The 13626-nt window shown below is 40.7% G+C and overlaps 1 protein-coding gene across 1 annotated transcript in view; it reads right to left on the reverse strand.

Annotated features, from left to right (window-relative positions):
• Window positions 1-60: 60 nt before the first annotated feature.
• Window positions 61-13626, reverse strand: part of LOC122554308 — a 51981-nt gene continuing 38415 nt past the window's right edge. Inside the window, exons 10-16 of the mRNA XM_043699122.1 lie at window positions 13238-13418; window positions 11724-11906; window positions 10420-10617; window positions 7792-7860; window positions 7633-7716; window positions 6616-6756; window positions 61-2024 (exon numbers count right to left, since the gene is read on the reverse strand). Coding sequence (XP_043555057.1) covers window positions 2007-2024; window positions 6616-6756; window positions 7633-7716; window positions 7792-7860; window positions 10420-10617; window positions 11724-11906; window positions 13238-13418 — 874 coding nt within the window. The 3' untranslated portion in view covers window positions 61-2006. The remainder of the gene's footprint in view (window positions 2025-6615; window positions 6757-7632; window positions 7717-7791; window positions 7861-10419; window positions 10618-11723; window positions 11907-13237; window positions 13419-13626) is intronic.

Consider the following 13626-nt stretch of genomic DNA (forward strand, 5'->3'; position numbering starts at 1 on the left):
GATGTTTGAGTTAAGGAACCAAATTTTTGTTTAGTTTCAGTACTCAATGCTAGATCTCGTACACCATTCGATTAAGTCACTTGCTTGTTTTAAGATTTTATTTATTCACTGCAAGAGTGGTTTTGACTACTTTTTAAAGCTTTTTGTAAATACATAGCATTATGACCTTACTGTGTAGATTCTGAGACCAGAATTCATCTAAAGTTAGTATTGTTTAGTTAGGTACATTTTATTAGCCACAAAGGACTGTTCATTTCTATTTGGCAATTTCAGCTTATTAGAATTAACTCCATATGCAAAGAAGGCCAGCATGAAGTTGCCTGTTTCAACTTGGCAATTGTTTGAAACCATTGTATATTTTGACATAAACCTGTCTGAATTGACTGGATCGATAACACTTGACTGTTCTGTTGCTGTTTCCTCGAGTTAAATAGGATAGGGCATTGAATGGTGTCTACAGGGACTTTAGTAAAGCATTTTAACCAGGTTCCTCGTGGTAGGCTGGTCCAGAAGATAAGTCACGTGGGATTATGGTAAATTGGATACAAAATTAGCCTGGTAATAGAAGACCTAGTAGTTGTGGAGAGGGTTTTAATGACTGGCAATCTGAACACCGGTGTTCTGCAAGGTGGAAGCTCTATTTACATATAAGCTTGGATGGAAATGTAAGTGGTCTGATTAGTAAGTTTGCAGAGGACGTGAAAATTGAAGTAACAGATAGTGAGGAAGATTGTCAAAGGATAAAGATCAATTGGGCAGAGAAATGGCAGTTTCATGCAGATAAGTGAGGTGGTGCATTTGGGAGGTCAAACATTAGGAAAGTGTACAGGATATGGCAGGACCCTTAATATTTGTATATGGAGAAATCTCTGGTTGCTGAAAGTGGCAAAACGTGAAGAAGGTGGTAAAAAGGCATATGCATGCTTGTCTTCATCAGTTGGGGTATGAGGCATAAAAGTCAGCAGTTCTAAAAAACTTTAGATTGGCCACATTTGGAGAAGTGTGCAGTTCTAATTTACCATTATTATAGGAAGGATGTTGAGGCTTTGGAGAAGATGCAAAAGAGGTTTACCAGAATGTTGCCTGGATTGGAGTGCATTAGCTATGAGAAGAGGTTGGATAAACTTGTCGTTTTTGCGAGAGCTTTGGAGGCTGTGGAGTGATATGATAGAAGTATTTAAAAAATTGAGGTGTGGATAGTCAGTTTAAGGTTATGGGGTAGGGGTCCAGTTTAAAGAAAATGGGCAAGAGAATATGTGGTAGAAGCAGATACAACAGCAATGTTTTAAGAGGCATTTAAACAGACATGAACAGGTAGGCAGTAGAGCAGACAGATGGGATTAGTTTAGAATAGCATCGTGGTTGACACTGACATGGTGGACCAGGGTCTGTAACTGAATTAGAATTCCTAGTGTGCAAACAGGCCCTTTTAGCCCAACAAATCCACATTGACCCTTCAAGTAACCCACCCAGACCCATTCCCTTAGCCTGTGCTGTACTGTTGGATGTTCTTAAATTCATGGCATGAACTTTCAAGCAAACTTCACATCCTACAATGATCAGTACTTCCAGCCTTTCACAGACTCCATTTCTACTTTATCATTGCTAACAACCTGTTCAAAACCCAGATGCCTGGACTTACCCTGCATTGTTTGCTTTGTATTAATGCTTTAACACTTCAAACCATCGAATATAAAATCCTTGCACTAAAATCTGCAATCTGAATCTTGCCCAACTGTCTTTTGAATTCTCCCTTCTGTTTTTTTCTTTAGATTTTTTTTTGAAAGTATGTTTCATTTTCAATAATCAAATATGGGACCTCATCGTACATTGTGTATAACTGTAAATGCAACAAATTGGGAAATCCTGCATTTGTAAGTCTTTTCATTGCTGACTTCTTGTGCAGGAAAGGCTATTGATTTTTAGCACAGTTGGTACTCCAGTTCTCCTGTCTTCAGATGTAAATCCAGGACTTTATGGACTAGCCAGGTCGTGAGGAATTGTCATCAGCAGTGTAACGCAAGCTGTTGAATTGAAAAATATGAAACAAGACTGTAATATTGGAATGCTCAATGGAAACTTAAGATCCTATTAAATGTAAGGACAGTGTAAAACTAGTACACCTTTAATCTGCATTTGAACATTTAAAAATCTGTTCCTGGCATTAATGATTTTCACTTTGGTATAGGCAGATGATCTGATCAAAATTCCAGACTTGATTGGTAATTCTGATTACTTTTTCTTCCACTGTCTATTGTGCTTAACATAAACTACAATAGAACTTGGCTGTTAGATTTCATAATCTGAAGGCAGGATGCCCGTACAGTATTCTGTGGGGAAATAAAATTAAAATGCAAAAGAATTGCTTTTTTGGGATTAAGAATCCCAATGTCCTTGCAAGCTGTTACAAGGCTCTTTCACTCATGTTTGCCAGAGTTGTCATCTCATTTTTAATTTACTCTACTGCTCAACAATGAATTTTGCGTTGAGTTTTTGTGCCTTTTGTTTGTTTGAGAGAGATACTTTTTGGAATTATGTTGAGATGGAAATCAATTTTGGAGGCAAGGACCCTGAAGACCGTTTGAAAATAGGATGGTAGCTGGCACTTTGACTTCAGCATTTGGTGTTCATTTTCTGAGAATGTGTTGAAGGAAGTTTTGAAATTGAGCTGTAGTGCAGTTGAATAATCTTAGTGAATTATCTTGCTGGTGGTTCCATCTTCAATGTGGTGTGGCAGGCTAGGAAAGACTCCAAGGAATGGGAATAGGAGTAGGCCATTCAGCGCCTCAAGCATGCTTACCATTTGGTACAATTGTGGCTGATCTGACAACGCTTCAATTCAATTTCTTTCCATATAATACTTGATTCCCCTACTAATCAAGAATCCTATCTCGGCCTTATATCTTCACAAGGTTCTGCCCGCACAGCTGTCTGGCAAGGATTTCCTGACTCTCAACACTCAGAAGAAATTCCTCCTCATCTCAGTCTTAAATTGCATCCCCATCCTTTCATTTTAATTGAGATTATGCCCTCTGGTCTGAGACCACCTGTGAGGGGAAACCACCTCTCAGTATTTACCCTGTTAAGCCTTTGAGAAATTTGTCTCGATGATATCATCTCATGACTGCAGCGACTACAGTCCCTACCTGTCTGTTTTGCTGTTTAGACAATCTTTCCAAACCAAGGATGAACCTTCTCTTGAATGATCTCCAGTGAAATGAAATATTTTCTTCAAATAAGGGACCAAAACTGTTCTTAGTACTCCAGATGTGGTCTCACTTTGTACTGTTGCAGTAAGACTTCAACTGTTATATTCCAACCCTCTTGAAATAAGGCTGTTTTTTTTTTTAAAGAGTTCCTCACTACCTGGTGCACCTGTGTGCAGGCTTTGTTTTTCACACAAGTTTTCCCAAATCCCTTGTGTTGCAACTTTCTGCAGACTTTCTCCATTTAAATAATGCCCTGTTCTTTCGTTCTCCCTTCCAAATGAGCTTCTTCACATTTTACCACTTTATTCTCCATTTGCCAATGTTTTTTGCCCAATTATTAATACTTCCTCAACTTTGTATCCTACTCACAACCTGACTTTCCACCCATTTTTGTCATCTGCAAACTTGGCTACGAAATATTCACTTCCTTCAAGTTGGTAATAATACTGTAAACAGTTGCAATCCCAGCACTGATCCCTGTGGGACCCCACTGGTCTCAGGTCGCCAACCTGAAAAGTAATCTCTTATCCCCACTTGCTGTTTCCTGCCCAATAGTCAATTCTCTATTCATGGCAGTATATTACCTCCTATTCTGTGGGCTCCTAAACTTAAACGTTTGCAAGGTACTTTGGCAAAGTACCTTCTGGAAGTCCAAAAATAACGCACTTGCGATTTCCCTCAATCTATTCTGGTTAAAACTTCCTCAAAGACTAACAAATCTATTTTCATTTCAGACAGATGCTATTTTCATTTCGCAAAGCATGCTGACTCCATTTGATTAATTTTCTAAACATTATGCTTTTTACTACTTCAATTGATTCCAATACTTTTTCAATGCTGTTAGGCTAATCGGCCTACAGACTCCCACTATTTGTCTCCCTTTTTTGAATAGGGATGACAAATTGGGGGGGGGGGTCGAATCCTCTGGTAGTTCACCAGGTCCAAGGACTTTTTTGGAAAATTGCAACCGATGCATTAACTACCTCCTTTGGGACCCTTAGATAAAAGATATCAGGGCCAGAGGCTGTATCTAGTTTTGAGGCCCATTAATTTATTTAATACTATGACTTCAGTGATGGAATTTATACCAACTCCCCTGTACCTCCTTATTCTTTTACTATTAATGGGATGTTTGAAGAATCTTCCACTGTCAAGATTGATGCAAAATATCTTTATCTCCTCTGCCATCTCCTTATTCTCAATAATAGTCTTTAAAGATTCATTCTCTAAGGGGCTTTATATTCACCCTGACCTCTCTCTTCCTTTTTAAAGAAGCGTTTGTTGTCAGTTTTATGTTCCTCAGCAGTTTACCCTTGTTTTTCAGTCTTATCTGTTTTAGTCCTCTTGCTGGATTCTGAATTTATTCCAGTCTTTAGGGCTATCATTGACTTGACCTCCTTTTTCTCTCAACTTAATGGACTCCTTAACTGGCTTGATTAGTCATGGTTCCCTCTCTTAGAATGTGTCCTCCTTGCTGGGACAGACAAACGTGTGGCCAGCAAATTGATTATATGCATGGAGCAGATAATGGGTCTTGTGGACGAAAGGAGTTTAAAACTAGCTGAAGGATTTTAGAGATGATTTTTGTTTTTTGTTCAGGTAGGCCTCCTTGCTTATTCCCCAGAGAGTGAAGAGTCAGCCACATTGTTTGGAGGCACATGTAAGGATGAGCATTTTTTTGTTTTCTGTCAGCAACCAAGTTTACTTTTTAACAACAATCAACAGGAATTGTATGGTCACCATTAGACTTGCTTTTTATTCAATTCAAATTTCACTGCATGCCATGGACTACTGTTTTAGTGACATTACCATTCACACAGCTATCATAGTGGTAATTTAAAAACTCTTCCCCTCCCTGCCACAATTTTTTTTTTTTGTGTATTCAAACAGTGAAGGGGAGGGCAGGGATTAAATCAAAATGGCGTTGGATGGGGAAATAATGCACTCCACTCCCTGTGGCACCCACCTCTCCCTGAACAGCTCAAGAGTGTTGGTGGACACCGCATGCTCCCTTCTCCAGAGACACACTGGCTCTAACGTAACCGCGGAAGAGGGGCAGGCAGTTGGCCCTTACGACCCCCTCCATGGCCCACTGCCTGGACTTGTTTATGACCAGTTTGGCCAGGCCCAGAAGCAGATTCACGAGGAGGTCCTCAGACCTGCCTTCCCCGCTCCATACCGGGTGCCCGAAGATCAGGAACGTGGGACTGAAGTGTAACCAGAAACAGAAGAAGGTTTTTAAAAATCAAAAAAGGGAGTGCAGGCGCCCACACCCAATATATACATGGTCCACTGACTCCACAGCACCACAGAATTCCAGTGTTGGAGATGATAGATGGAAAAAATTACTCAATTACATTATAGTTCTAAAATGGCATGCTTGAGGAACAAAACTCCAACAGATAATATCAAAAACCAAGTGCTGAAGTAATTCAACAAGTGTGGCAGCGTAGAAAGGAAGACTTAGTGTTTCAAGCCCATTGTAACTGTTTATACCTTGCCAACCCCACTTCCTAGGATTTCATTTGAAACAAATAAAAATCAGCCATTTCAGGTTAGCTGTGAGTGGCGTACAAAGGGCATTTTCATTTCCTGGAATCTCTTTAAATTGAGGGGTGATAAACACAGGACAGGTAGGTTCTTTCCTCAGACTAATAAGGGTGTGGAATGCCCTGTCTGCAACAAGTTAAACTGACCAACTTTAAGGGTATTTAAATGGTCATTGGACAAACATATGGATGATAATGGAATAGTGTAGGCCAGATGGGCTTCAAATTGGTTTCCCAGGTCATGACAACATTGAGGACCGAAGGGCCTGTACTGCTCTATAATGTTCTATATACAATTTTGCTAAGAATTTTTATGGAACAGAAGTATTAAGGGTTATGGGCCAAAGGTGGTTATCTGGCGTTAGGCCACATGTCCCAGCCATGATCTCATTGAATGGTACAACAGGCTCGAGGTGCTGATTGGCCTGCTCCTAATTCAATGTTCCTCAGGGCTCAGCAAAAGTGTGAGCAAGTGTCTTTTTAGGCTATTTCGCCTCTTTATGTGAAATAATTTGATTATTGGAAGAGTTTTAGAAAGTGATTAAAACATCTTAAGAGGATAGATATCATAGAATCCCCACAGCGTGGAAGCAGACCATTCAGCCCATTGAGTCCACACTAACCTTCTGGAGAACATCCCACCCCCTACCCTATACCCTGCATTTCCCATGATTAATATGCCCAACTTATACATCCCTGCATACTATGGACAATTTAGCATAGCCAATCACCTGATGGTGGAATTGAACCCTGGTTCCATGAGGCAGCAGTGCTAAGTGCTGAGCCACCATGCTGCCCTGTATTACTTCACTGAACATGAAATTCTCTCACTTTGAAATGTTCTACAATTTACATACCTCTCTGAATCGAAGTGACAGTTGCTTTTTAAAATCTTCCCTTGACTTGCCAGCAGGAATCATCTCTTTGAGTAATGTGCTACTCGGTTCTGCTTTGTACAACTCAATGAGTTCAGATGGTAAATATGACTGATTAATATCCTTCAAAAAAACAAATCAAAAATTAATTAATTAAATCACATTATATTCTTCATGTCTGGAAATGAGTTGTACTGTTTGCTATAAGGATCTGTGGTACCTTTAATTTCCACACGAATGAATCCCTAAACTCAGCACATAGGGAACACATTTCCTTGAAGTTTCAGTAGGAGGATACGTTAATGTGAGCTGATTAGCAGTGACAAGGTAAAGAGGGTAAATGAATGTTCAAGGTTTGTAGCTCAGGTGCCAGTTGTAGTTGTAGGTATGTTCACCAAGCTGGGAAGTTGACTTGCAGACATTTAGTCCCCTGTTTAGGTGACATCTTCAGTGCTTTAGACTGAACAACCGGAACCAAATAAATTCCAGAAGACACAGTACAGCAGTGTTTCACAGGAGGCTCCAAAACCCTGAAGATGTCACCTAAATCAACTCTGAAAATGTGTTGCTGGAGAAGCGCAGCAGGTCAGGCAGCAGCCAGGGAACTGGAGAATCGACGTTTCGGGCACAAGCCCTTCTTCAGGAATGCCCAGCTCGGCAAACATACCCACAACTAGAACGAGAATAAATGTAGTTAATCACAACATATCAGTCACAATTTAATTAAATGACAGGATAGACTTTGAGTTGAATAGCCTACTCTTGGCCAACGTAGAACAAAAGTTTGATACTTTGTCACTTTATTTTAAACACTTCTGACAGAGTCAAATTATCGGTACTATTTGCACTTATTAATGACTGTAGGGTAGAAACTGCACTAACTTAAATGCATTGTCATTTCTTTTCTCTTTGCATCTGTAAATACACTATGGTTTGAATATTCCCTGTAGGGCAGGCGAAAGGAATGAATTAATTCTCAGTAGGAGAGTCTCAGCTTACTGCCTCAGAATATGTTTGCAACTCTTCAGCCCTTCTTCCATCAGCAACACGAACAAGCACTGATGCACCCCTCACTCGAAGAATCTGTTAAGAAAATAAGATTAAAGAATTGCATTTCAAACTCAAAACTTTGTCTCATTAATTGTAAATGATACTTACAGTGTTCCTGCGAACCAGATCTCCCAGAACACACTGAGCATCCTCTTTTGCCAAAGCAGCCAAGACGTTCTGCAATAAGGAGAGTATAGTATGTCAAATTTCGGACTGTTTCAAGCTACCTTCAGTATGGATAGTGGGTAGAATTTCATCTTGAGAAACAGTCTGACAAGATTGCTTTTTCAGCCTGTTTTAACATTACAATCTAATGCAGTTGGAATTTTATATCAGACTGAACATACCATGGACAACCAATGCCTAATTTACCATTTTTGGCCATGAAGAAATTTTACCCTTTGCAGTTTGTACTTTGTAGATCAAACCTGTGGGATGAGTTGCACAGTGGTTACCTTTTAGGAGTGTTACTTTTGTTTCAAAGTAGGGGCTCCAAATATGTTCCAAGACAGCATTGATATTCCCACCTATGTTCAGGACATCACCCAAACCCTCAACCTCCTCCAAGACTTCCATTTCCCTGGCCCCCAACACCTCATCTTCACCATGGACATCCAGTCCCTCTACACCTCCATTCGCCATGACCAGGGCCTCCAAGCCCTCTGTTCCTTCTTCTCCTGACGTCGCCACCAGTACGCCTCCACTGACACTCATTTGTTAGGCTGAACTGGTCCTCACCCTCTTCTGAATCATTCCAGTTCCTCCTAACGATAGGGGTAGCCATGGGCCCCAGCTTTGCCTGTCTCTTTGTTGGCTACTTGGGACAGTCTATCTTCCAGAGTTACACCGGCCCCATTCTCCACCTTTTCCTCCGCTACATTGATGACTGCATCGGCGCCACCTCATGCTCCCACAAGGAGGTTGAACAGTTCATCAACTTCACCAACACATTCCACCCTGACCTTAAATTCATCTCTGACGCCTCCCTCCCCTTCCTGGACCTCTCCATCTCCATCAACGGTGACCGACTCAACAGTGACATCTTCTACAAACCCACGTTCTCCCACCCTGCATCCTTTAAAAATGCTATCCCTTATTCCCAATTCTTCTGCCTCCACCACATATGTTCCCAGGAGGACCAGTTCCACCACAGAACACACCAGATGGCCTCTTTCTTTAAAGACCGCAATTTCCCCTCCCACGTGGTTGATGGTGCCCTCCAGTGCATCTCATCCACTTCCCCTACATTGGGGAGACAGGACACCTACTCGCAGAGTGCTTCAGAGAACATCTCTGGACACCCGCACCAACCAACCCCACCGCCCTGTGGCCATTCACTTCAATTCTTCCTCCCACTCTGCCAAGGACATGCAGGTCCTGGGCCTCCTCCATCACCACTCCCTAACCACCCGATGCCTGGAGGAAGAATGCCTCATCTTCTGCCTCAGGACCCTCCAACCATGGCATCAATGTGGATTTCACAAGTTTCCTCATTTCCCTTCCCCCCACCTTACCTCAGTTCCAACCTTCCAGCTCAGCACCACTCCAATGACCTGTCCTACATGTCCATCTTCCATCCCACCTATCCACTCCACCCTCCTCTCCAACCGATCACCCATTACCCCCACCTCTATCCACCTATCGCATTCTCAGCTACCTTTCGCCCAACCCCACTCCTCACATTTATCTCTCCACCCCCGAGGCTTATAGCCTCATTCCTGATGAAGGGCTTTTACCCGAAACGTTGATTCTCCTGCTCTTCGGATGTTGCCTGACCTGCTGTGCTTTTCCAGCACCACACTCTTGACTTTAATATCCAGCATCTGCAGTCCTAACTTTCGCCCAGCATTGATACTGACTCTAGTCCATGACTTGGAGGTGCCAGTGTTGGACTGAGGTGGAAAAAGTTAAAAATCATACAACACCAGGTTATAGTCCAATGGGCGACAGGGTGGCACAGTGGTTAGCACTGCTGCCTCACAGTGCCACAGACCCGGGTTCAAATCCTGCCTCGGGGAACTGTCGGTGTGGAATTTGCACATTCTCCCCATGTCTGCGTGGGTTTCCTCCGGGTGCTCCGGTTTCCTCCCACAGTCTAAAGATGTGCAGTTTAGGTGAATTGGAAATGCTAAATTGCCCCTAGTGTTAAGTGAAGGGGTAAATGTAGGGGAATGGGTCTGGGTGGGTTGCTCTTCGGCGGGTCGGTGTGGACTTGTTGGGCCGAAGGGCTTGTTTCCACACTGTAAGTAATCTAATATAATCTAATCGAATCTACCCAGGTTTATTTGGAAGCACTGGCTTTCAGACCACTGCTCCTTTACCTGACAACCACCTGATGAAGGAGCAGCATTCCGAAAGGTAGTGCTTCCAAATAAACATGTTGGACTGGACTATAACCTGGTGTTGTAACTCTAGTGCAATGTTACTGTTTCCTCAAGAAAGGATCAGGATTACTGCCTGCTAACATTTTGACTGGTCTTCCTAAGAGGACTGATCGATGGGAAGATGTGTGTTTTTCCCAATGACCTTTTATCATGCTGAGCGCTCATGACTTGTTCACCATGGTGTGTATCTAATGAAGATAAGCAGTGAAATGATTGAGGATTCATACTGAGGATATCTCACAGTTGTCAGGGCTGCAAATCAAGTGTTCACTCTGGAACAAATTCACGCCTGAAATAAAGCTAAGTATTTTAGTACAGGATAATTCTAACATCACACAAAGATATTTCATACCTGAGTGGGAGCTCCTTGGTAAAGTGGCAACTGATAAACTGCAGTGTTACAGTATCCTTTTGAAAACACCTGTAAAGCAGACCAGGCCTGATCCTTCAAATCAAAAGTAAGCGTACCTTCTTCCAATGAGGAAACAGCAACCTCACAAAGATGGAAAATCACAGTGAGGTACTCATGATAAACTCTTCTTGGGAATGACTGCAGATTTTAAAGAAATAAGTAAGAAAAATAAGTTTCTTCCAGGTTAATACAAAAATAATGGTGATAGTTCTACCTTTTTTCACAAGCATCCTGCTATATTTGTATTTCTAAAAATGATTTGGATACCAATCTGATATAATGCCTCTCTGTAGTTAGCCACTGAGAGGAAGCAGTCTGGTTTAATTGGACAACAATGAAACAAAGCGCTGTGGATGCTGGAGATCTGAAACAAACAAAAAGAAAATGCTGGAGCAACTCAGCAGGTTTGGTAGACAGAATAAATAGAGTTAATGTTTCAAGGCCAGTGACCCTTAGTCAGAACACTTGGATGAAGGTTCACTAGTCTTGAAACATTACCTCTGTTGCTCTGTTTTGGTGTTTTCTCTATTTTGGTACAGAATCCCATGACTTCTGCTTAACTTTCATCAGATGTGCAACAGATATCAGAACCTGACCTGTTAAGGAATCCCAAAGCTCTGCAAATTGGACCATCATTACAACGCTGAACTGTATGTTACAATGAAAATTTGCTGAACTTTAAAGCATGTCTTTTAATTTTGTTAAAACATCTCACTACATGTGAAAAAAGCTTTCAGAATAAGAATATTTTAAACAGTTAAGGAATAAATTGCTCTATGTATGTTAAAACAGCAAAATCTTGATCAACATCCATGCAATCTATTCTCTCATAAATTTCTAGCGATATTTTGTTATCTTATTCAAAGACGAACACTTAATTGGCAGGGAGATTCTCCACTGCATTGTTTTTGGAAATCATACTACAGCAGATCATTGATTTAGCCACTTCTTCAAAACAAGCTGAGGTGATTGGTCAGGCAAAAGATCCCCTTTTCGACCCAGGTTGATTACTGACAACTAGCTTGTTGTTGGTAAGATAATCCTTAAGTTTTCTTCGAGTAATCAATTCTGTTATGTTACTTGGAAACATCAGAGCAACAGCTTCCCAAAAATACTAAATGAATTATTTTCCCAAATTCTGGAAAAATACTGAGCTATTGATGTAACCCAACAATACCAATATTAGTTCTGTGTTACAAATATTACAGCAAACAGTGCCACAACTGGTCTTGAAATCACATTACCTTAAAATTGTCCAACCACTTTGGGCACTTCTGGAGACTGCTGAAATCTATATTCTCGATGAAAACTGGGGGATCATATCTGATCCATGCACTACCAAAATAATATGCACCAGGAGGGCTGCATGAGCAGTGAACTAATGTGAAGTTAGTCCAGGGTACATTCTTAGCCCCATCCACAGATAACTGCAAAAGAAAAGAATAAGTAACTTTTAGTAACCTTAATGAAGTACATTAAGGATAGTGTTCAAAATTATGGACTTCACAGTCACAAATTAATTGGGAGAACGGCAGCTTTCCAGTAGGAAAGACATTCTACGAATTAAAAGGTCAACTGTGTTTTCAATAATTTACTTTTGAACTTTGAACTACTAAAGTATTTTTTAAACAAGTCTGATACATGACTTTAGAACATCTCAATTTACATATTCAGTACCTTGCATTCCACAATTTATAATGCTTTAACGCTGTCCATAATGTGCAAACAAAATTTGAGGAAAAACCATTTATATTCACTGTTTTCTCACCTCAAGTGCTTTAGTGAAAACTAATTTGTAAGGGCCAAGATAAAATATACAATGCGCTCCTTCAGAGATATAAACATAAAGTGTTTACAATATTATTTTGTTCCAATAAGACATCACTTACTTTTTTGTACACAAAATTAAGGTAGAACAGTTTGCGGTCAATATCTGAGATTTTCCTGCAGCTCTGTGTTAACCTTTGTTTAGTAATTCTTCTGCAAAACTCCTGTTTGAAAGTTTTATTGTGATAAAGGTGCTACATAAATGCAATGAGGAATATTCTTACTACTTCCCATTTTATAATAAAGTATATACAGTATAAAAAAAGTTAACATTTATCTTTTCGGGGCAGTTCTTTTAGGGACAACAGTTCGGGCTGTGACTGGGAATACTGACCGAAATGTGTGCAGCGTCTGCTATGATCAAGTGGAGAAAACAAAGTTTGTGAAATGGCCCTCTAACTCACAATTAGCCTAATTTGCACACACTGGACAGTTATAATGTAGCCCTTACCAATACAGAGAGTCTTACAATTCCGACATGGAATGTGTATTTGCCCACTATTATGGGCATAAGAGAACCCTGTTATGTACTTATAAACTGAGCATTGTGTAATTCAATTTCTAGATTGTTAAATATGAATTAATTTTACAAACATAGAAACATAGAAAATAGATGCAAGAGTAGGCCATTCAGCCCTTCGAGCCTGCACCACCATTCAATACGCTCATGGCTGATCATGAAATCTCATTATCCCTTGATCCCTTTAGCCATAAAGATCACATCCAGCTGCCTCTTGAATAGATCTAATGAACTGACCCCAACAGCTACCCGTTGGAGGGATTTCCACAGGTTCACAATTCTGAGTGAAGGGATTCTTCTTCTTCTCAGTCCTGGGTGGCTTATCTCTTATTCTTAGATTGTGTACTTTAATTTTGTACCTCTTCTTAGGGATAAAAATTAAGGACTCTTTTTCTTATGTATCATACACACCTTGATGCCAAAGGTTGAGAGATATCTGGTTATGTAGGTCAGGTTGAAGGACAATGGTTTAACGTCTGTCAGTCTGGAAAGTGTTTTGTGGATCCAGTTTTCAATTTCATCATCGGTCCCAAGCTCTTCTTCCTTGCTGGAAGCTATCAATGGAACTATTTCTCGAACCAAAACAACAGATCTGTGAACCAGACCAACAGCAGTGTCACAATGATGGCTGAACATGAAAGTTCTTCAAGAGAAAAATACCTGTAGGATCAAAATCAGAAATTGCTGGAAAAACGCAGCAGGTCAGGCAGTATCTATGGAGAGAAAGCAGAGTTAACCGTTCGGGTCCAGTGACCCTTCTTCAGAACACAGAACTGAGTTTTTCCAGCAATTTCTGTTTT

The sequence above is a fragment of the Chiloscyllium plagiosum genome, chromosome 11 (genome assembly GCF_004010195.1).
Source record: "Chiloscyllium plagiosum isolate BGI_BamShark_2017 chromosome 11, ASM401019v2, whole genome shotgun sequence".
NCBI classification, from domain to species: domain Eukaryota; kingdom Metazoa; phylum Chordata; class Chondrichthyes; order Orectolobiformes; family Hemiscylliidae; genus Chiloscyllium; species Chiloscyllium plagiosum.